The sequence below is a fragment of the Anomalospiza imberbis genome, chromosome 2 (assembly GCF_031753505.1).
Source record: "Anomalospiza imberbis isolate Cuckoo-Finch-1a 21T00152 chromosome 2, ASM3175350v1, whole genome shotgun sequence".
Lineage (NCBI taxonomy): Eukaryota > Metazoa > Chordata > Aves > Passeriformes > Viduidae > Anomalospiza > Anomalospiza imberbis.
The window spans coordinates 45,105,977-45,128,361 of NC_089682.1; the positions used below are offsets into that span (position 1 = coordinate 45,105,977).

At 40.6% G+C, this 22,385-nt stretch overlaps 1 protein-coding gene and 1 long non-coding RNA gene across 2 annotated transcripts in view; one reads left to right on the top strand and one right to left on the bottom strand.

Moving 5' to 3' along the window:
- Positions 1–6,579: 6,579 nt before the first annotated feature.
- The window catches only part of JAM2 (junctional adhesion molecule 2), a 45,926-nt gene continuing 30,120 nt past the window's right edge, over positions 6,580–22,385 (top strand). Inside the window, exon 1 of the mRNA XM_068180678.1 lies at positions 6,580–6,764. Coding sequence (XP_068036779.1) covers positions 6,710–6,764 — 55 coding nt within the window. The 5' untranslated portion in view covers positions 6,580–6,709. The remainder of the gene's footprint in view (positions 6,765–22,385) is intronic.
- On the bottom strand, positions 9,349–11,581 carry LOC137466324 (uncharacterized). Its single transcript, XR_010995122.1, has 2 exons — positions 9,981–11,581; positions 9,349–9,436 (listed from the first exon to the last, which is right to left on the bottom strand). It is a non-coding gene; the product is annotated as an uncharacterized lncRNA (long non-coding RNA).

Genomic DNA, 22,385 nt, shown 5'->3' on the forward strand with positions numbered 1-22,385 from the left:
CTAGCCTATCTGGCTTCCTCTTGCAGACCCTTCCTGCCCTCCAGCAGATCAACAATCTCACCCAACTTGGTGTTACCTGCAACTGACTGGGGATGCACTCGATCCCCTCATCCAGATCATTACAAAGATATGACATAGGGTTGTCCCCAATATTGAGCACTGGGGACAGCACTGGTGACCATTTGCCAACTGGATTTAACACCACTCACCAGAACTCTGGGCTCAGCCATCCAGGCATTCTTCTACCTAGTGAGCAGTAAAGCATTATGAACACTGTGGCAAAATAATTCTGAATTTTCCACCAGTGGCATTGTGGCTAATGCATTGTCCACTGTTGCTTAGGCTGAATTGTGTCCTACAATGCCATCCTATGTGATGGATCTTTTTTAGAAATGTACCTTTATTTGCTACTGAGCTGCCTACTCAGTGGCAGTAATTTTGCAAGTTCAGTTAAAAAAAGAAAAAAGAAGAAGAAGAAAAAGGCATTGATTCTGTACTTTGCAAGTCAAAGATAAAATCATAAAAGACATTCCAGAAAATGAAGGTGGGCTGTAGGGGGTTTCACTGAAAAACGAAACTGAGAACAAGTAATTTGTATTGCTCTTTACTTGTTCTGCCCTCACATTTTGTGGCCTTCTTGATTGAAGTTTGGCAGTCCCATTAGGTATGAAATATTTTAAGTCTAATAGCAATACAGTGTTCTATCACTACTCTAGTACATTGCATTACAGCTAGGCAACTAATCCATGGCATGCTCTGTCTTTAAACAGCCATCAATGACAGCTTGGAGAAAAGAAAAAGTATCTGAAAATATTTTTTTTGCTTCTTTTCTCAAATATATACTTGTTCACAGTTTTTAGTTTCAAATTACAAAACAAGCAGATAATTTGTCAGATAAATCAGGGGTTTTTTCCGCAGATGTGCGTTAAAACAATTTGCACGAAGCAGCTATAAAAAATAATAAAATGCCACAGAACTCAAAAGGAGACAAGGCCTTCTGTAACCAGGGGAGTGGACAGCCATTAAAGCAATACCCCAGGACATTGTAAAAAACCAGGTGCGGTGATAACAAAAATTGCAAAAGAAGAAAAATGTCCCTTAAATTGGAAATATCAGCCTGTCCACACACTTACATATGGCTGCTGATTACTCTTTACACTAAAGGGCAAGGCTTTCAAGCTGATAGATTCAATGTACTGCAGGCTGGCAGTCAAAGCTGCACAAAAAAATGCATAGCACATCAATAAATGGACTTTAGGAAAAAAAATTGTGCTACTGATTATAAAATATGCGTATTGGCAATTGAGCTAAATTAAATGGAGGCTGTTTTAGCAGTTTTACAAAATAGTTTTCCATCAACTTGTCCCATAGGTATGCCTGGAATCACATCAGAATGGTCACTTCACAGCTGTGTGCTACTGTATTCAGCATTTATTAGAGCAAATATATGTGACAACAATTTTGTGTGCTTAGGAAAAAATGTGTACAGAGATCTTATGCACAGGCTGTGGCACCAAATCTCAAATGGCACTTCTAACAATCTCAAACATGACATTTCTCTTTTTAGAAATGTGAAAAAATCTGTTTCTTCTTTGTTAAATATGGAAAAATATTCATAGGTGTCTTTTTGATCAAAGCCTGAACCATGTAAGTTCCAATAACAGTAAGCTCTCAACTGTCCATATAAAGAATGATAGGCATGCTTATGCCCAGGAATGCTTTTTTTTTTTTTTTTTTTTTTTTTTTTTCTGTGTCTTTCATTTTCTCCCTTTGTGGTTCCATATTCTACATCTTCCCCACTGCTACTCTTATCATTATCAGGCACATTTATCTGCTAACTTGCTGGGTTATCTGCTATTATAGATGAACCAAGAGACACTAAAAGATTTAAAGAGCAATCATGGTAGGAAAGCACAGGAACAAAAAGGAAAAGCAGCACAGAACTGTAATCCTTTATGCTTTCACTGGCATTTCACTCTGCCAACAAGAGAACAGCTACTCCCAGATCATCACACATCTATACTACCTGCTTATCAACAGGATAAAAATATGTGTTTTCTTACATGGAATGAGGGTTGCATTATTTAATCTACTTAAATTCAATGAGTAAACTTGAGATACGCCTGAATGTGACAGACCAGGGAAACATTGTCTTTCATTAAACTTTTTTCTAAAGTTATTTTTAATGGCAGTGCAGGGATGAACATTCATTATCTTTCCTGCAACTATCTTCTAGTCTGGCATGTGTAAGCCATAACAGAGAAGAGATTCTATAGAAAGTAGCATCTTACTCTTCAAGGTGCTAATTAAACAGCCAGTTCTCTTCATGAACTGCACAGCTTTTGCCCCTCGTCTATGCAGGTTTTTAAGAGGAATCAGTCATCTTCCTTGGTGATCTATCTGTGATAGGTGTTTGAGTATCTACATTGCAACACCTTTGCAACCAAATTTAGCAGTTCTAATTTGTTATACTGATTTTTTATTGTTGTTATTTTACATCAAAGCTATTCCAGAAATCAGCATGCAAATTGTAGAAGAATAAATCTAGAGAGATTTTTTTCCCTCTGCAAAATAAAATATATTTTGAGTAGAGAAATCACCAAAAGGAGGATTCTCTTAATATAAATTAATTTCTCTTTATTCATTTTTAGCATCCTACAGCTAGGAAAGATAAAATGTTTCCCAAGTGAAGAGCCAGAGGCTTATGGTCTTTCACAGAATTTTTCCAAATTATTTTTCAAAACAGTTTTTCTGTTAGGTGAGGAGAAAATAACTCTTTGACTGTGTGTCACAGACTGAAGTGGTTCATGCCTTAAACATTGTTATGAAGGAGTTTTGCCCATTATAGCAAAAACTGTATAAAGAAGCTACAACCTCAGAAGCCCACCCCCTCCTTGAAGATGCCTGACTGGAACTTTGCACTGTGAGTTAAGCCACCTAGATAAGATAAAGGCAACATTATGTTAAATCATTCCAAGTCTGGGGAGAAACAAACAAGGCTGAAGAAATGAATGCATCCACAAGAAAGCCAAATGCAGCAGAGAACCATCCCTGGCTGGTTGTGGGGTGGGGGAGACCACAACCCACAAAGGCCAGGTTTACACAGACTCCCCCCTACCAAGGGGTGAAGAGGAGGTTTCGGATGCGTGGCGTAACCTCTGGTCAGAGGCAGTGAACACCCATACTCCCTTACACAAACCAGACCAGCTGTGAAACCCCCCACCCCACAGGCCACATGCATGGGACATTCACATGGGAGGCAGTTTGAGTGGGTGTCATAATTCATCAAAGATCCCAAAAGGGGTCCCCAGAGGCCTTGCACCACAGGACTGCATGGATGCAAACTGATGCAACAGATCCAGAGTCTGCTGTTAAGAGACTGCCTCCTTCCAGAGGAGGTACCTGGGCATTCCCAGCTGGCCTGGCCTGAGCGTATATTAATCCATTGGATTCTATGCTTTTTGGGGGAGACCTTCACCACCAAGACCAGGTGGCAAGGATCAACAGAACATCGTTGAGATTAACACAGTAGTGATATTTTCTTTGATCTGTCTCTGTCACTCTCTTTCTGTCCCCCCCCCCCGCTTTTCTATTTCTTTCTTTCTCTCTCTCCTTTTCTCTCTCTCTCTGTCTCTCTCATATTTATAATTAAATAAAACCCATATTACTGACTTTGGCGTATGGTCTTGTTTGCACCTTAATTCAAGCAGAGGTATTTCTAATAACTCTAAAAATTGGACCGTAACACAGTGGTGATGCAATAATAAAAGATGTAAACTCATTATTAGAACAGATTATCATCAGCACTTCACATTTGCAATAGAAATTTCATTAAAAAGAGGAAGAATTCCATTGCAATGTAAGAATGTAGATTTATCTAAAATATTGCCTAATAAAATGAGGACAGTCTTTCATTTTCTTAATTCCTGGGATTGTTACAAAACATCCAAATCTTAAAATCATGTTGTAATTACACTCAATTTTTCAAGGCTTTTCTATACAAAGAACTTGACTAGAACAGCTATCACAAAATAAGACAGCAATTGTTGAGTAGTATTTTGTGTGCAGATGTTAAATAGATTATTTTTATTATTCTAAAAAGGAGTGTCTATGGAAAGTTCTCCAAGAATAACTGTTACAGTGAGCATCTCAAACAAATTCTTCCATTTTGGGCTCTATGTGTTATGAAAACATTTCTACTCCAACTTTAAAAGGTAAAAAATATGGATAGCAGTCTTGTGCCCTTCTAACAAAGTACGTAACAGTAATTTTAAGAATACAATTGTCGAGCAAAGTACATAGAGAAAAAGTGCATATATTAAATGAACTATATGTATTACAACCATTTTTCCAGTAATTATGTAATTGCCTTCAAAAGACTAACATTTAGTTGCTGGTGTTTCCTGTAGCAAGTGGAGAAACCATGATCTAGTAATTACTAAAATAAAAGAAGGGAATGGAAAGAAAATATGAACTGTACTAGAAAAAGTCAGAGAACTGTAGGGGAAACACTAGGAATTTGCTTCACTTGCAAGAGAAATGAAACAGTGAACAGAAGAAAGGAACTTTAGTCTGACCTCATGCTTGTATAAAACCTTTTCATTTAAATGGATTTACTATAGTATAAGAGTTGTGTTAATGAATCACAGAATTGCAGAAATCCTTAGGTTGGAAGGGACCTTAAAGTCCATCTCATTCCACCCCCTGCCATGGGCAGGGACACCTTTCATTAGACTAGGTCACTCAGAGCCCCATCCAGCCTGGCCTTGAACACTTCCAGGGATGAGTCAGCCACAGCTGCTCTGGGCAATCCATGCCATCATGCTCACTGTAAAGAATTTCTTCTGTATGTGTAAACCTAAATTTTCCCTCTTTCAGTTTGAACCCATTATTCCTTGTCCTGTCACTACATTTTCTGATGAAGAGTCCCTCTCCTGCCTCCCTTCAGAGACTAGAAATCTGCTGAGAGTTGTCCATGCAACCTTCTCTTTTCCAGGCTGAACAGCCCCAAATCTCTCAGCCTGTCTTCATCAGAGAGGTACTCCAGCCCTCCATCACCTTGGTGGTCTCCTCTGGGCTCACTCCAACAGGTCGATGTCCTTCCTGTGCTGGAACCTCAGAGCTGGTTGCAGCCCTGCAGGTGGGGTCTCACCAGAGTGGGGTGGAGGGGCAGAATCCCCTCTCTTCCCAGCTGTCCACGGGACTTTGGATGCAGCCCAGCATAAGGGGGGGTTTTTGGGCTTCCAGCACACACGGCCAGGGCATGTTAGTTTTTCATCAACTATCAGTATTAATAACATCCTATCCCCTATCCTTTAATTTAATTCCATACTGCCATTTCTTAACATTCCCCATGTTTATAACTTTTCCACCAGACTCTTGCCATATTGAAATGTTATATCAAGACAAGATTTCCATCATTGTCTGACTAAATAGTAAAGCAGTTCTACTGAAATCAATGAACCTTTGTACTTGCCTAAAGCTATGATGTGCTGGGACACACAAAAAACTTTTCTGTTTTCAATGGGACAGTTTTGATTTTATTAAATGCATGTCATGATGCCAGTAATATATACTGGACATACATACATACATGCATATATTTATGCAGATTTTTAAAAGTAAATATTACTTGTGTTCTGTATACATTTTTTCCACGTGAAAAGTAAACTAAGATTTTGCCATGAAGAGCATCATGGCATCCTACTTCCTTGCTCTCCATTAAAATAGCTGTTAGAGATTTTATTTATAAATTATCTTTCTTCATTTCGTTGCCCTCTAACAAAATATAGCCATCATTGCTGTTCTGATTACCAAAAAAATACTTGTGATACTTTTCTTGTTATAGAACTGCTTTACATCAGTGGTAATGCATTTTTAAGATGTCATTGGAAACTACTCAGATACACTACTAACTGTCAAGATGAGTAATTTTCCTTGATTCATAAATTCAAAGAACCATTACACCACCTGTATATGTAACAAAAACCTCTCATAGTCTGGTGTAAAATAATAACATAATAAAAACGTTTTGAAGGTCACCGTGTGACCCATCTCCTGCTGTAGGTGGGATTCTGTCCAATCCAGCTGTATAGACAGGCACACAAGGAGTCACTGTGACTTCTTTCGCCTTAAAACAGCGCCTCGGCCTCACAAGGCTTTTTTGTTAGCCGGGATAGCCGAATGTTTGTTCCGTGATTTCACCCCGTTATCCCTACTTCCTCCCTGGGGGGATTTGCCTGAGGAAAACGCACCAACAGGGACAACGCCCTTCTTAGAGAAATGAAATCTTTTCCTAACGGAAAGTTTATTCTGTTGCAACAAATGTCCTTGAGTTTATGAAGATGTCCCAGCTTAAAAATAAATAAATTAACAAAACGGAGAGAAGAACTGCTGGATTCAACACAACACAGCCCCCGGGATGCGCGGGGGCATTGCGGGGGCGGTAGAAGAGAGGGATGCTCTCGGAACCGCTGCCCGCCGCGGCTCCCCGCTGTAGGGCGGGCGAGCGGGCGGGTGGCCAGGGCACATCCCCGCGTCAAGCCCCGGCTCCTGCGTTCGGAGCGGGGAGACGCCTCCTCGGACACGTTAAAAGTTTCAGGCGGCTCCGGCTTCGGAGGAGGCAGAGCACGGCCGGTTACTGTAATAGCTCCGCGGGCGCTGAGCCCCCGGCCCACCGAGCACCGCCCCACGCCGCCGCCGCGGGAAGATGGCGAGCCGTAGTCTGCGCCTGCTGCTCCTCGTTTGCGTGGGGTTCCTGAGCTGTAAGTGGCCGCGTCCCTGTCCCACGGGGCTATCGCGAACCGCCGCCTCGGGGAGCTCCCCGGGCTTTCCGACCCGTTACGGCGCTGAGCTGTGGGGGGATGGTCCCCGCGAAATCTTTATGTGTATGTTGAGGGGGATGGCTCCTAGAGATGTCGCTTCCCCTCCCTCATCCCGGAGCGAGAGGAGCCAAATAGGGTCTCCAAGAGTGAAATGCAAACGAGCGCGTCCCCCGCCACAGCCGGAGCGGTGTGCGCTGCTTCTTTCCGTGTGTCTTTCCATGTTTTCGCTCAGATGTAACCTGTTTTAAGGCCGGCCTGGTTAAGTGCAAGTCAGCGGCCGTCTGCCGCCGAGCAAACTTTAGGATGAGGGCTGCATAGTTTGTTTTTCTGATGGCCTTTACAAGGTGAATGAACGAGGGGCGGGAGCGCGTATTCTGTTGCCAGCACTGGATGCTGCATCTTCAGAACAGTCTTGAGATTGCAGTATTTTTATGGTCCTAACTCCTTAAAAACAAAAGGGTATGGTTAGAATAAGTTGAGCAAAGATTCTCCAGCCGGAAAGCACGCATAAATAATAGGAAAAAGCAGGTATGTGCAGCACATACCTGCAGAGAACCACTGAATTAACACAGTGTTAGTATTACCAGTTGTGATAAGGCTGTCACTTTCAGATCACGTCTTGCAGTGCTTCTGTTCTATGCTTTTTGTGTCTTACTGATGTTTGGGGAAAGGGCTGTACGTGAAAATAGTGTTTTGAAAAGACTTATGTTGCACCATCTTCCAATGAAATGACCAACTAGGATCAGCCCAGGATGGGTTCTCAATCCATTGTAGATGTGGAACATCCATGGTACTGATTCTGGGTATATTTTGAGGTTTACCTTTCGTTCCTCTTAACATAATGTTACCTAACAGAAAGCTCTGTGAACGTAAACTCCCTTTTTTTTTTTTTTCCAGAGTCCTGCAGTGGAGATACTTGAAGTTACACATGTCTGATAGGTCTTTGGCTTGGAAATTTTTTTTCCTCTCTTTTTTCTCCTACAAGGCCTTATGGAAATGTTGGGCTGTTAAATGAACAGCTAGTGCAGAAATTCTCTTTCACATAGTAACTAATAATAATAAACAACATGGTTTTATTTTTTTTTGCTACTTCATTTCTTCTAAATTGCATGATATATCTGAGCAGGTGAAGCTGTTGTGATTTTTTTTCTTTTTTGCAACAGATTTCAGTGTGTTCAGGTTGCTCAGCCTTCTGATTAGTTGTCTGTTGGCAGTGCTGGCTTTGACTGCTAAGGAGATGATAGAGCGTGCAATACAGTGCATCAAAGTCTGGTGCCTTACATTGTTATCAGACTTGGAGGTTTCTTCATGGTGGGCTTTTTCCCCTTACTGTCCCAATTCCAAAGAAACGCTAGGTGGAAAGCAAGTTTACACGAAAGGTGCTGATAAGAAGTCTTTTCATGAAGAAAGTGATTGTAGGTGCATGAGTGTGCAAATACCTATTGCTTGTGGGAGCCAGAGGAAACCCAGGAAGAAATCCAGGAACCAGAAGTCTGCTGCTGCTCCTGTGGCTGGAATGTGTTTACATGATCAGTAAGGCTGAGTAATTCAGGTGTCCAAGTCAGGCATATGGGCTAAACAGTCTCTTATGTGGGACCCATGTGCTCTGGAGATGGCGGGGAATGGGCAGAAACTAGTGAGGAAAAGGAAGTAGTGATACCTCACAAGCAGCATAGGGGTTGGCCTCTTCTCCCAGGCAACCAGTAAGGTGGCAAGAGGACACACCATCAGGCTGAGTCAGGGGAGGACTTCAGGAAGAACACAGAAAAGGTTGTTAAGTATTGGAATGGGCTGTCAGGGAGGTGGTAGGGTCACCATCCCTGGAAGTGTTCAAGAAATAGCTGGATGTGGCACACTCAGTGCCCTGGTTGTGAAGGTAGTGATTGGTCAAAGATTGGACTCAATGATCTTAGAAATCTTTTCCAGACTAAATGGTTCTGCAATTCTGTGGTTAAATTGTGAAACAAATATAGAGACCTTTCTTGGTAGCTGAGCTGCAGAAATTAAAAGCTTTTGGTCACAGGGCATCAACATAGCCAAGGCAGATGATGTTTGAATTGCTTTTCATTGAGAACTTGCTGAGAAATATTCATGCAGAAATTGTTTCTGTGAGCTAATCTTCCCTTCCACCTTTAATTTAGGGAAAGTAAGGGAGCTGGGAGTCTTTAATCATGTTCTCTCTCAGCACAAGCTTCTGGAACTGACAAAGTTGTAAAAGGTGCCGCAGTGTAAGACTGGTGAGCTCTGTTGGCAAGACAGAATTTGTACAGAAAATGTTATTAACCATCATGGCTTCATGGGAGGAGATAGTATGTACTGACCAAATGGCCTTTCTGAGAAGCATCTAGGTGTGATTTTTCTTAATATTAGTGTACATTGAAGTTAGACTTCAGCTGGTGATTCTGGAAGCAAATGCAGTACCATATGTGTGCATGAGGACAATGCAGAGGCAGTAAATAGTAGTCTTACATAAATATTTGATGGAGCTTACTGGGGTAGTTTGAGCAGTAAGTAAGGTGATATTTTGTTTATTTGTTTTGGCTCAAGAAAACCCCACTCCTTAATTCTCAGAAATCTTTCACTCAGATACAGAGATTCTGGACCAAAGAATCCTTTTGTTTCCTTTCCCTCCCAACTCCGACAAAAAAATCATAAAGCATGACTGCATTGCTGTAGGAAGTGTCAGTGGAAGTGTTTAAAATATGCTTTCTTGACTATATGTGATAGACAACTGATGTACTCAAAATGGAGACTATTGTCAACCCTCAGCCTTTTGTTGAACCCTCTTTGTTTGCTGGATTAGCTTGGTAAGAACTGATTTCTAAATTAGGCCATATTCAGGTGAGATGGGATTTCTTAAATTTGTAAGACTGCATACTTCTCTAGTAATATCTGTTCAACATAATGCTATAAAGCAGACAGCCTTGTTTTGGAGCAGGAGTGGTGGAAGAGACATTAACTGAATGATCATTCTCCTGCTGGTTGAGGTGAGAAGCAGTATTTCTTTGCTAAAGGCTGCTCAAAGTTTAGAAACATGCACAGACTCTTAGACACTACAATGTAAGTTGTAGGAGGATAATAAACTGCTAATATATAAATAAACAAATGAAAACTAAGTACAAAAAAGCAATGTTTGTTTCTAGTCTTCAGCCTAACATTTTTCATTGATCACTGTGGTGAGACTGCACAAGATACCCAGATGCTTCTAAAACTTACACAAATTGACATGGTAGGAAAGACTGTTTCTGTCTTTACAAGGGATACATGCTTCTCTCTAGCTTATTTAGTAACCTTTACAATTTTGCCCTCTTGCTTAGATCCTCATGCCTCAGAAGAAACTGGCTGTGAGTTACTGGCATGTCTCTCAGAAATCATGGCTTTTGCTGCATTTCAGCAAGTCATGCTGTTTTCCTGGGTATGCTGCTTAGAAGGGGCTCTGTATTCCTGAGAGGGCTCAGGCACAAGTGTTGCTGTTCTGTCTCCCTCCTTACTCTCTCCAGCAGAGAGGAGGCAGAGAGAGCTCTTCCTTGGTTGGCCCCATGGTATCATTCTTCTAGGTTACTGGTGCCACAGACTACTTTTGGATGCGCAAAAGAGAAAATGAGGGTGGCTGTCTTCCCTCACTGTATACAGTAGACAAGAAACATGCCTGGAAATGTTACATCAAGACAGTTGCAATTCCTTGTTTCTTTTTTAAGGTGTACTTATGCAAGAAGAGAACTTTGTTATTGCTTGGCCTCCGAGGTCCCGTTTTCTCAGCTTTAAAGTTGCAACAACTCTTTGTTCATGTTGTAGGATACATATTTCTGGTAATTGCGAATATCATAGGGCATCTGGCATTAATAATGACAGTTAAAACTACCGCTGTGATTGGCAGATCTAATTGAGCCTGGATGAGGTCTTCCCATTGGCTATTTAACTGAATTACACAAAGATATTTATGTGATTATTTCATGTATTACACCTGTAATTCCTGCTACAGCCTATTTTGGTAGCTTCCATGTTCTGCTTCCGAAACTGGCTGATGCCACTGCAAATGATTTGGTGAGAATACAGAAGTAGTTGTATTTTGACATCATCTTTTCAATTGATTGATTGAACAGAACACCTGGTTTCATCTTTCATGACCTAGAGCTACCAAACTTGTCTGTTTTCACTGACTAACTCCAAATGCTATTTGGGGTGTGTGCAGACCTGTTTTTAAAGAAGTTAACTAAAAACATTACAGCAGACGCTTACCCTTCCTCCAAGAGTGTCCCAGGTGCTTTAATTTCTTCTCAAGTGATAATAGTCACTAGGGAGAAGTCCTCTTGTGAAGTATGGGAGAATCTTCTTGTACATCTGATATTAAGAAAAATCAGTTTCCTCATAAAGTCACATGAGTAAATAATAGTAGTATTTCTTCACTGAAGATAGACAGTGATATGCATGCAAACCTTCTGCAGTAGCACTAAGCAAGCTTCCTTTGCTCGAGGGGGAATAGATTTGGGTTGGTAGTGCTTTTAGAGAGCCAGGAACAACTAGAAATACAGTTCTGCAGTTGGGATGTAAAATTATCCATCTGGTATGATCTACTTAGAATCCATCAACACTCAAAATGTAATCCTCATGTTGGAGCATTTCTGAAGACACTTACTCCCTGCACATGGTGAACCCTTTTAGGAACACTTTTCTTAAAGTAAGGCTTAGTGTCATACTTTCCCTTAGAAATGCTAGAGGTGACTCCAGAACAAATGCTTATGTAAAGGAAGGTTACTTAGAAATGTGCGCACAGCCAGAAATGTCCACATTGCAATATAAATATCTTGTATATTAAAGCAGTTGAAGCACAAGGTAGACATATGTATTTGTCCTTGCAGACTGCCTTCCAGGGCCATATGGAATGGCTAAACTCCCTTGAAGTTATATAATGAAATCAAGCAAAACAAAATTTGCATAAAATAGTGTCCTTGTGGATGTGTACAATGAGCTTTCTTACTGCTGCTTTTTCTTGTTTTGCTGGTTTTTTTTTTTTTCTCCACCATGTTAACTTTGTGGCAGTTTTGCATATGTGTGGGGAAATGAGATGGTTTACACGTTCTTACTGTCTAGTTCAGTGGCTAGTTCAGTTCTAGTTCAGTACCATGGGGAGAGCACTTTAATGGAAACTGAGGGAAATGTTATGTGGAAGCTGTTTATTTTGTTTCACGTCATTCATTCTATTCTGGTTAGCTCACCCCCTCTCCCACCCCACTTTTGATAAGCTAACTTTGTTACAGTTTTACTTTGTAGCATGCCTTCTCCCATCCCCAGTACCTTTGAAAGAACCATCAGTTTCAGCAAAATACTTCTGCAGAAAAGCCTCTGTCACATCTTCCTCAAAGCACTGTGATTGTTCTGTAATTCAACTTCAGGAACCTTAAAGCAAATATTATGTGTCTTGTAATCAAGACAAATTATTTGTTTCCTTCATGTAAATGCTAGGGTTTTTTAGAGAATGGAATATGTATTTCAAAGAATGAGACAGCAGATAAGGCTGTAGAAGCATTTGAATGATTGCCATTGCTTTTGTTCACCTGTATTTCCAAAATCACTTTTTTTTCTGGAGGATTGCAGCTAGTTTTGTCACCTCTATGCACACAATATATCATCAAGCACTCAAGTACTTACATAAAATTTCTTAAACAGGGCAGAAAGTAAGTTTGGCAGCTGAACATCTGGTCTTGTTCACTTGTTGGTTTCTAGCACAGTGGGAGGTGGAGGAGCTTTTGGAGAAAGAAGAAGGAGAAAATGGCAATTTCTGAAAACAGCAAGTCATATAACAGTCATAGTTCTTAACTACTACTAAGTCTGTAAACCTTTCTGGTTAATAAAAATTAAAGCAGGCATCCAATTTGTCCCAAAGATTATTTGCAGAGAAAACATGAAAAAAAAAAAATCTGGTACTGAACCTTTTTGAATTATTCCTTTTTAGAAGTTCAAAATTTAGCAGTTTTCAGGAAGAGATGGGAAAATAAAACTTGAATTGAAATAGCTACAATTTGATTCTGATTTTTTAAAGAGGTACAAAATGGTGAGATTTGAGCTGGAAAGAACAGACCCTACAAGTATTACGTTTCAATAGATCTATTTCATAGCTCTTAGGTGGATTAACTTCTTAAGGATTCAAAACGCTTTTGACCCCATCCAAACCACTGGATCAGATTCAAAGGGAACAAAATGTATTATTGCCTGGATGGAAAAATTATGTATCATTTTTTTTATGCTAGATAATTTTAACAAAACAGTCTATATTTGTTGTTCACAAACTTCTAATATACTTGGAGGTAATGATGGAAGATTCCTGAGAAATTACATTTGGTCAAATTAATATAATACACAAACAAAAATTATTGTATCTCAGCCTGCAGAAAGTGCCCAGTATGAACTGGGAGACAATCTTGGGGGTGTTATGCACACTTGTGTATGTTTGTTAGAGTTTGACAAGCGTTTGTGTTTGGCACACTTGTAAAAATATGAGGAAAATATATGCAGTGTGAGAAATGACCGCTCACTTAAAAATTTTAAAGGTTTACTGAACCTTAACAAATATAACAAATGACTGAATAAGGAGAAAGAGCAGTGCTGAGAGCATGGAACTAAACCACCACGTGCTCACCCACAAAATGGCTGCTCCACCTTTTATACTCCTGGTGTTGCATGAGGTAACCCTAACACCTCCCAAAGTCCATCAGTCAACTCTTCTTCACCTTCCACTGGTGGAGACGCCTTTCTTGCAATTTGATTGGAGGTCAGGTGCTGCCATGCCGCATCCCCTAGCAACAAGCCTGCCCTCCCCCCAAATGCCCCGACTACCAAGGCCATCCAGTGGCAACAATAAAATGGGGAGGGGAAAGAGGAGTATGGGGAAAGCATATCACAATTACATAACTACACATCAATAAAACTTCTCTTACCATACACATAATATTCATCCCATAATTGCAAGAGCCAACCATTGCATTACCTATGTATAACATGCAGAAAAACAGCATTTTAATGCCTATTATGTGAAGCAGACAGTAGTTTGCCACTAGAATGTATAGACAGTACTTGTCTTTGGAGGCCCTGTCTCAAAACTGAAGCCGTCTAGTAGCTAGCAAAAATGAGTAAAAAAAATGTTGTAGGTTAGGATTTTTCCTTTTTTTTTCTTCTTTCTCTCAGGGAATTTTCTTCCATTTGCTGCCTAAGAAAGGATAATGATGATACTTATGAGACAAAAGATGTAGCTGAGAGGAGGAGGAGGAGGAGGGGGAAGGGTGCAGTTGGCTACCCTCTTAGCTGGCGGGCTTTCTCTTGGGAAGTGCAGAGATACCATGTGATTTTGGCTGGGGCAGGGAGGGGCTGGTCACTGGAGCTAGGCTCAACTCCTTCCTCTTTCTTGCTTTTCGGACCAGAGAAGAATGGTTGGGCTGGTGCTGCTGCAGGGAGAATTTGCTGCCTCCAGAGAGTTCTGTTCTTCACTGCTTCTCTTACTGTGGGTGAGCCTTTGATCTTAAGAGGGGCTGTTGTACTGGTACCTTTTCAACACCCGACCTCACTGGGAAGGACCCTCACCATCAGCTCGGGTGCCTTAGGAGAAAACCCAGGACCCCAGCCCATCGCAGAGGAAGCATCTCCTGGCTGCCACTGTGCAGCTCCACTGTCTTCCACGGCTGCTTTAGGCTTTTTGCTACAATTTAACCTAACAGCCCGTGCCTGCCCAGACATGCCACAGCTCCAGAGTTTTCGCTACACCTTGTTTTGTCACCCTAGTTGTGCTCGCCTCTGCTGTTTCAGCTTTCTGCTCCGAGATTCCTGCTATAATCCACAGTGCCATCTGGAGGGGCACCGGTACTGGCTACCACCACCCCCGCCATGAGTTTGTAAAGGAAGCCCCTTTTCTATATCTCCCACCAGCCCTCCCACCATTGTGGCTTGGCAAGGTGGCTGAGCTCGTGCTACAGCGCCCCCTGCCCGGCCAGGGGCCAACAGCGCCCCTGCTGGATGTGACTATAACTACACCAAAGGGGAGATTGCTTGGTGCACAAGAGAAAGCTGTGATTGGGTCTCTAGGGATTTTTCTGTTTGTTGCTGCTGCTGTTGTTGTTTGTTTGCATTTATGAGAAACGACTGCACACTTTAAAATTTTTTAAAGGTTTATTTCAAACTAAACAAAAAATACAACAAAAGGACTAAATAAGGAAAAACAGCGCTGGAAGCCTCCCTGTGGCTGGCTACCATGTGGCTAGCTCATCTTCAAGATGGATGCTTCGTCTTTTATGTCTCTAGCCCCTCCTAGAGCCTTGTCAGTCAACTCCTTCCTTGCTGTCCAGTGGTGGAAGTCACTTTCTTACATTCTGATAGGAGGTCAGGTGTAACAAGCTAACCTTCCCAAACGCCTGGATTACCAAGACCATCCCATGATAACAAATGCTAGGCGGGGACACATTGCAGTAACATAGCTATACATTTATAAAACTTCTTTTAACATACATATAATGTTCACTCCTTAATTGTGAGAGCCAACCATGTCATTACTCATCTATAACATGTTGTCATATATATACATACTTTCAAGTAAAGAACTGTTATTCCTTTTCCTGTATCTTTACCTGAAAGCCTTGTAATTTCGAAGTTATAATAATTTGGAGTCAAGGGGATCATATTTTCCATTCCAAGTGAAGTTCCTACCATGATTGACAGGCACCTGTCTTTGAAACCAAGACAAAAAATATTTCTAAAATTATATCTGTAGAATGTTTTGGTGTGTTTAGGTGCATTCTATGGGTCGCTTTTGTGTTCTAGTACCTTTACTGTTTTCCATAAAATGGTCTTAACAGTAAATATTGATTCTTTGCACTTTATACTATTGGGCCACCTAAGCTGATTTTTCTGCCCTTTCTCCAGTCTGTGAGGAGGCCACCAACAAAGGAGAGAAGTTCTCTCTTAAACTGCTGGCTTGTTTGTGTCTCTCGTTTAATGTACCCCTGAGCTAGATTGACTGGGATTTGGGGAAGTGTGACAGGACTTTGATTCAGCTTTGACACTGTCCAAAACAGTGGTGCTGAGTACTTCTGAAACTGGGATTCAAGCAAGTCCAAGTTATTTAATAACAAAAGGCAATATTCTGTATTTGGGCAGTCTGATAACCTGCCTAAATAGAAAAAGTCTGTGTGGGGATGAGAAGTGATGGCTTTGGTGTGGCAGGACATAGGAGCACTGCTGGCCAGGAATCCCTGCAGTGCTTCCCTCTGAGGATGGTGAGGCCCTGGCACAGGTTGCCCAGAGAAGCTGTGGCTGCCTCATTCCTGGAAGAGTCCAAGGCCAGGTTGGGTGGGGCTTGGAGCAACCTGGTCTAGTGGAAGGTGTCTGTGCCCATGGCAGAGGGGGCGGAACAAGATCTATTGTTATTGTAGAAGAAGGTATATTCTTTAATAACTTCCACCAGATACATGCCTATTGTTTAATTCTCTGAAACGTACAAGTTTCCAGTCAGGAATTTATACTGCACATGAACAACTCCATCTTGTTCCAGATGTTTGCAACACTTGTAGGAATGATTAAATAGAAGAGGATTATCCCTAAACCCAAAGTATTAGATTATCAAAGAGAGACATCTCTGATGAAAATAGGGAGATGCATCTGTAATGGAAATATGGTTAAATATCAAAAAGTGGCCTTTTGGGCTGAAGTAGTGTATGGTTTTGTTACTTGCCAGTCTAAGAAGCCTTCACATAATTCCACTTATAAGTCAATTGCTTTTTTTTTTTTCCTCCCTTTCATAAACAAGACCTATATCCTGGACATCAGCTAGTGCTGTTTGAATCATATGATACAGAGGTTTTCTGAAATGTATTAGGCATAAAGAGTAAATGGAATTATTCTCTATGTGTTCAATGAAGTGTTGTTGAAATGATGGCATCATTTGTTGAAATGATGGCTCAGGGGTGTTGTTGAAATGATGACTCAGGGGTATTTGCAGAATTCAGAATACCAAGTGAAGATGAAAATACACAATCCATTCATGCAGGTCAACTCCTGCTAATGTCTCCATTCCTTTGCTTCCTCACAGTCTTTTCCATTTTGATTCTTCGTCCTTCAAGTCATCCAAACATTACCCATTTTTTATCCTGAACTTTACTAATAACCATTGTCTTGTCTAAAATGGGACATGCAATAAACTAAAAGTGCACACAGGAGTAAACTCTTGGTATTATACTAAAGTCTACATATGAAATGTCACACCTTAGTGAACAAAATTCAGTATCTGTCACACTTAAATATTCTGTAGCTGCCAACACATGTATGCTTTACTAAGTCTACACATACAGTATGTAAACAGAAGTTAATGTATTTGTCTTCTATAGTAGTTGTCTTCAGACTCTTTCAATAAATAGTATTTTGGGGGATAAAAAAAGTCATCTGGGGAAGCTCTGTCAACAGGGAATCAGCTCTATTTGTAGAGACTGACAAGATTTTTTCAGCTCTGCTTTTTCCCTGCCACTGCACATTGTTTCTTATTTCATTTATGTTCCAGTTGTGTCCCTAGCTGAATGCTCAAAACAGGAACAATCCTCATGCAGTTACTACTCGCTTTCCATTTTTGTTTAAATTCTTAGCCACCTTTCTAAGGGGTAAGAAGGGAAGGAAAACAGTGCTACAGAGGCTTTGCCCAGTTGCTGAAAGACAGTGGCTTTCTAACATAAGTAGCTGTTGGGAGGACTGATTTTTGTGAGAGAAGAATGAAGTGATGCCTCTGTAAGCATTTGCACATATTTAAAGTTTATTCAAAGCTTTTGAAAGCTATGTGAACAGAGAAAGAGGAGGGGGACAGCCAGTTCTTTTGTAAGTACGGACTTTCAGGTGCAGAACATATTTCCTGAGCTAACCTTGTCTCAAGGCATGCTATTTAAATAGTATGTTCAGTGTAGATATATTAGTAACTTAAACACTCTCAGTTTTGAAATGGGACTAATTAGTTTTGAAATGGGAAAAAATATCTACTGCTTTGTGTTGCTATTAAAGCTGCAATCCTGCATCTATATGCTGTGTTTGAATTCCCTGTACCTTTATGGAGCCCTGCTGAAATCTTGCATGCAAAAAAAAAATCTGGTTATTTTAGATTGCCAGTTGTGTTGACTGAACGGTAGACAGTTCATTCTTAAGCTGCCTCTGCTGTGGGATGGGACACATGTGCTGGGTGGACACATAATCTCCAAGGAACTTTTTAAATGGGACAGGAGGCTTTGATATAAAATTAGACTGTTTAAGATATGTGTAGACTTGGCTATGAAGAGTTGCATACAAAGAGTTGCATTACATATCTGTAAACTCTCAAGTGGATAGTCTTTCCTGTATAAGAGTAATTAATTTTGTACTGTAAAGGAACCTATTCAATTTCTGCCCTGAAACAACAACTGATGATCATAAACATAAACAATAATTACTTATGGGCTTATTTTTCAAAGGTTCTTTCAGCAAAACTGTTGAACTTTGACTGAGTTGGTGATGAGTTTCTCTTTGGGAAGAGAAATGCTGGTAGCAATGTATTATTCAACAAGCTATCTTGTTCCCTTTCTTGATTTCTTGGCCACTCATAGAACTGCTGATGCTTTGTATCATCCAGGCTCATTGCAATACGTTCAGCCCGGCAACAACAGTGGGAATAAATCTGTAAATGTACCTAGATCCTGTTATTAAAACAAAACTGTTCTGTGAATTTAGAGCTGAACTCTGAAGACCTTATTTTGTATTCAGGTTCCTTGTGATCACAGTGTTTATGCTGATGTGCATCTGCCTGAATAAGTTGTTTCCCAGTATAGTCCTTGGATTGTTCTTCAGTCAAAGTGGTGTTATTTTGTCTTAATGTAATCAGGACCAGGGCAATGATTGTCCTCCTGTCCTGGGCCCTGGTGAGGCCACCCCTCAAATCCTGTGTCCAGTTCTGGCCCTCACTGCAAGAAAGTGCGGGAGCATGTCCAGAGAAGGGCAACAGAGCTTGGGAAGGGTCTGGAGCACAAATCTGATGAGGATCAGCTGAGGGAGCTGGGAATTTCCAGCCTGGAGAAAAGGAGGCTCAGGGGGCAGCTCACTCTCTACAACTCCCTGAAAGGAAGGTGTAGCCAGGTGGGGCCATGCTCTTCTCCCAGGGAAAAAGTGACAGGACAACAGGAAATGGCCTCAAGTTGTGTCAGGGAACATTCAGGTTGGACATTGGGATGAAACTCTTCTTGAGAAGTGATCTTGAGCATTAGAATGGGGTGGCCAGGGAGGTGGTGAAGTCCCCACTCCTGGAGGTGTCCAATGAATGACTGGACATAGCACTCAGTGCTGTGGTCTTTGAGACAAGGTAGGGGTTGGTCACAGGATGGACTTGATGATCTTGGAGGTCTTTTCCAACCTTAATGATTCTGTGACTTCTAAAGGAAACTTTAAGCAATAATTGTGTCACCCAAGTTTCTAGAGCATCAATATGCCATGAGCAGTTGGTTATAAAGGGAATACAGGCAGAAGAAGGCAAAGTAGATGACAAAACATTAGCTTAAAGGAGCATATATGCTTATATGGCAGGCATGGCTTAATAAAATATGTTGATTTATTGACTCTAACAAGTATTCTAGAAATGTAGTGTTGATTTCTTCTAATCAACCTTGTCCTTTGAGTGTGAAAAACATCTGTTTGTTCTAGCTTCTCTCGGCATGTGTTAGCCTTAATGGCGTTAGAGTGGCTTCAATCTTGTTCACATGTGCCAGAAGATGTTTCTATAAAATTTGGTATTAAAAAACTAAATTGAGGATATTATATCTGTTATCGAAGTATTGCAGACAGCCATTTTGGCCACCAGACTTTTAAGCACAGAAGTTATGCTAGAGATAGTAGTGACCAAGGGGGCAGAACCCTTAATTGCATGTGGTTTACTCTAAAAAAAAAAAAAAATCATGGCTTTAAAAAATATTTTTATTGTGTTTTTACAGAATTGCAGGATTGCTGACATCTTTTTTTTTTGTTTCATTTTTGTCTTAGTTTGAGATGATTTAAAGGACAACACTCTGGAATGAGTTGCTTCCTCTAAAGGGTTCCAACAATTCCTTTCCAGCAATAGGAAATTAATACTAATAGATGAAAATTAAAAAACTGCACAATAGTTTATTAAGAAACAGAATGCCCACAAGGCAGGGAAAAAAGTGAATAACTGCTAGATATCAAACTGATAGATTTCACCGCCCACACACTGGAACAAAGATCCAAAATGCCAGAGATTACCTGCTCTCAACATGCAATATGGGATGGTGTCAGCTTCTATCTTGGGAAGGCAGAAGCTTTCATGGAGCAGTTCCAGCAGCAGACAGAGGCCTGGTGGCTCATCTGACATCAACCTTCTCCCCAGGGCAAAGTACAGCAGACCATGGCAGCTAAAGCAGCTGGGCTGGAGCCTCTCAGTGTGTTTTCCTCCCATCTCAGCGTGGTTCACTGGGGCTTGCATCAGAGTAGGGCAGCTCTACTCCTGCTGACACAATGTCCCTGGTCTCTGACAAGAAGCTGCTCAGTTCACCTTAAGGCAGCCCAAAGACCGCTACTGCAGCGTCTCTGAGCCAAAGAAAGGAAAATCTTTTTGCCTGGGCCAAAAACCAAACCAGCCCAGCAAAACCCATGCCGCACAGAGCCACAAAAATGCTGGGCAGGGAGCTTTTAAAAACACTTGTGCAAAAGCAAAACTCTTCACCCTCCTGGTCTCCCACACACCAGATCTTCGGCTACAGGGTCTTAAAGATACAATACCCATTTTTGAGCACAGAGCAGAGGATCATGAAATACACTATCATAATAAATCACTCTAAGACAGTTTTTGCAACAGTGAAACAGCTTAGTGTAAGTACCTGCAGGCAAGATCATCAAATCCCATTACATGAAGGAGCAAACCACTGAATTGGGAATATTGGCTCATGTACTGAGCTTTCCCTTCTTCTGATGCAAAGCTACCAAGTGTTTCATCAGGGAAATGCTCTTGAGGATGTGGCTCCTAAAACATCTTTCCTGTGGAAAGCTGTGATGATCACCGAGTTAAAATTTATGCTTGATTTAAAAATAGATAAGGCATAGAGTTTGTTTATTCTTGTTTCCTGTGTAACTTTCCAGTGATGTTCTAATGTTTTCTAATCTGAATACCTGTATGTTTTGCTGGTGTAGCTTTTACTATGATGAAGACTATTGTGTTTTGTAGTTAGGTTTTTTAATTTTCTTTGTTCCCTTTAAGGAAAACTTGGCACCTCTTATACTGTGACCTATTGTTCCTAGCTCAACCTTCCGGAGGATTTCTTCTAATCAACCCTCTCCTTAGAGTGTGAAAAACATCTTCTCTTTGCTGTAGCTTCTCTTGGCATATGTTAGTCTTAATGGAATTAGAGTGGCTTGTCTTGTTCAAATATGCCAGAAGATGCTTCTATAAAATTTGCCATCATCAAACATGGCTGTTGGTTGATTCTGCCAGGAAAGGACTATTGAGCAACCTTGGCAATGTAAAAGACCAGTGTTGGAAGGACTTTTTTTTTTTTTTTTTTTTTTTTTTTTTTAATGAGCATGCTAAATACGATGAAGTCATATTAGTGTGTCCCAAAGTCAGTAAAATTTGAATGAGAAAAAGCATGTGTAACACCCTTTTAATAAACTCACCTCAAGGAGTTACATGGATTGCATATAGAAGTATATTCTAGGTCAATATTTGCTTCAGAGAGAGTGGGCTTATAAAAAAATTTAAACTATTTCAGATGTTTTATCTCCTTCATTGGTGGAACATAGTGGGATATAAGGTGGCAATGCTGACTTGGTCATTATACTTTACTGCAAATGAGACATTTGTCCACAGTTGGCCAAATTAGCTATCCTACCTATTGAGATGTTTGCTGTGCACAATTCTGGTTAGTTAGCTGTTCCTATGCCTTTAGAAGCCAGAACTTAATACAATGTTTTATGTACCCATCCTCTGCAGTGTGTTTTGTAGAAATATTAAGATTAATCAAAAAAGTGTTGAGAAGATCCATTTGAGAAGGACTGAGGATGGCAGACAGGTTGAAACTGGATGATCTTTAAGGTTTTTTTCCAACCCAAGTCATTATATGATTCTATGATGCACAAGAAATTTGGTTCCAGCTTAAATTAATAGGACTAACTACAGGATGAGACACCTCACTTTACCAATGTATTTACTTAAAACAATTTTAAATTATACTGTCAAGGTATTCCTCTTAAACATCTGGAAACATGCTCCGACAGTAAGGGAACCTGTCTGACTTCACTGGTTCTGAATGAGCAAGGACTCCAGTTTCATATGGAGTATACTGGAATTGTAAGTAATACTGGTTGATACAGTTTGAACATAAACTAAATCTGTTCTCAGGATTTTAAGATAAAAATGGGTGTATTTATAGGTTTATAAATGAGGTGACTTCATGAAAGTGTTTATTCTTTCCAAATTGTTTGTCAATTCCAGCAAAAGTCACTTAAAGGTTGTAGGAGACTTCAGAGATCTTTGTGGCAAATTGGGGGCCAGAATGGTTATGTTCA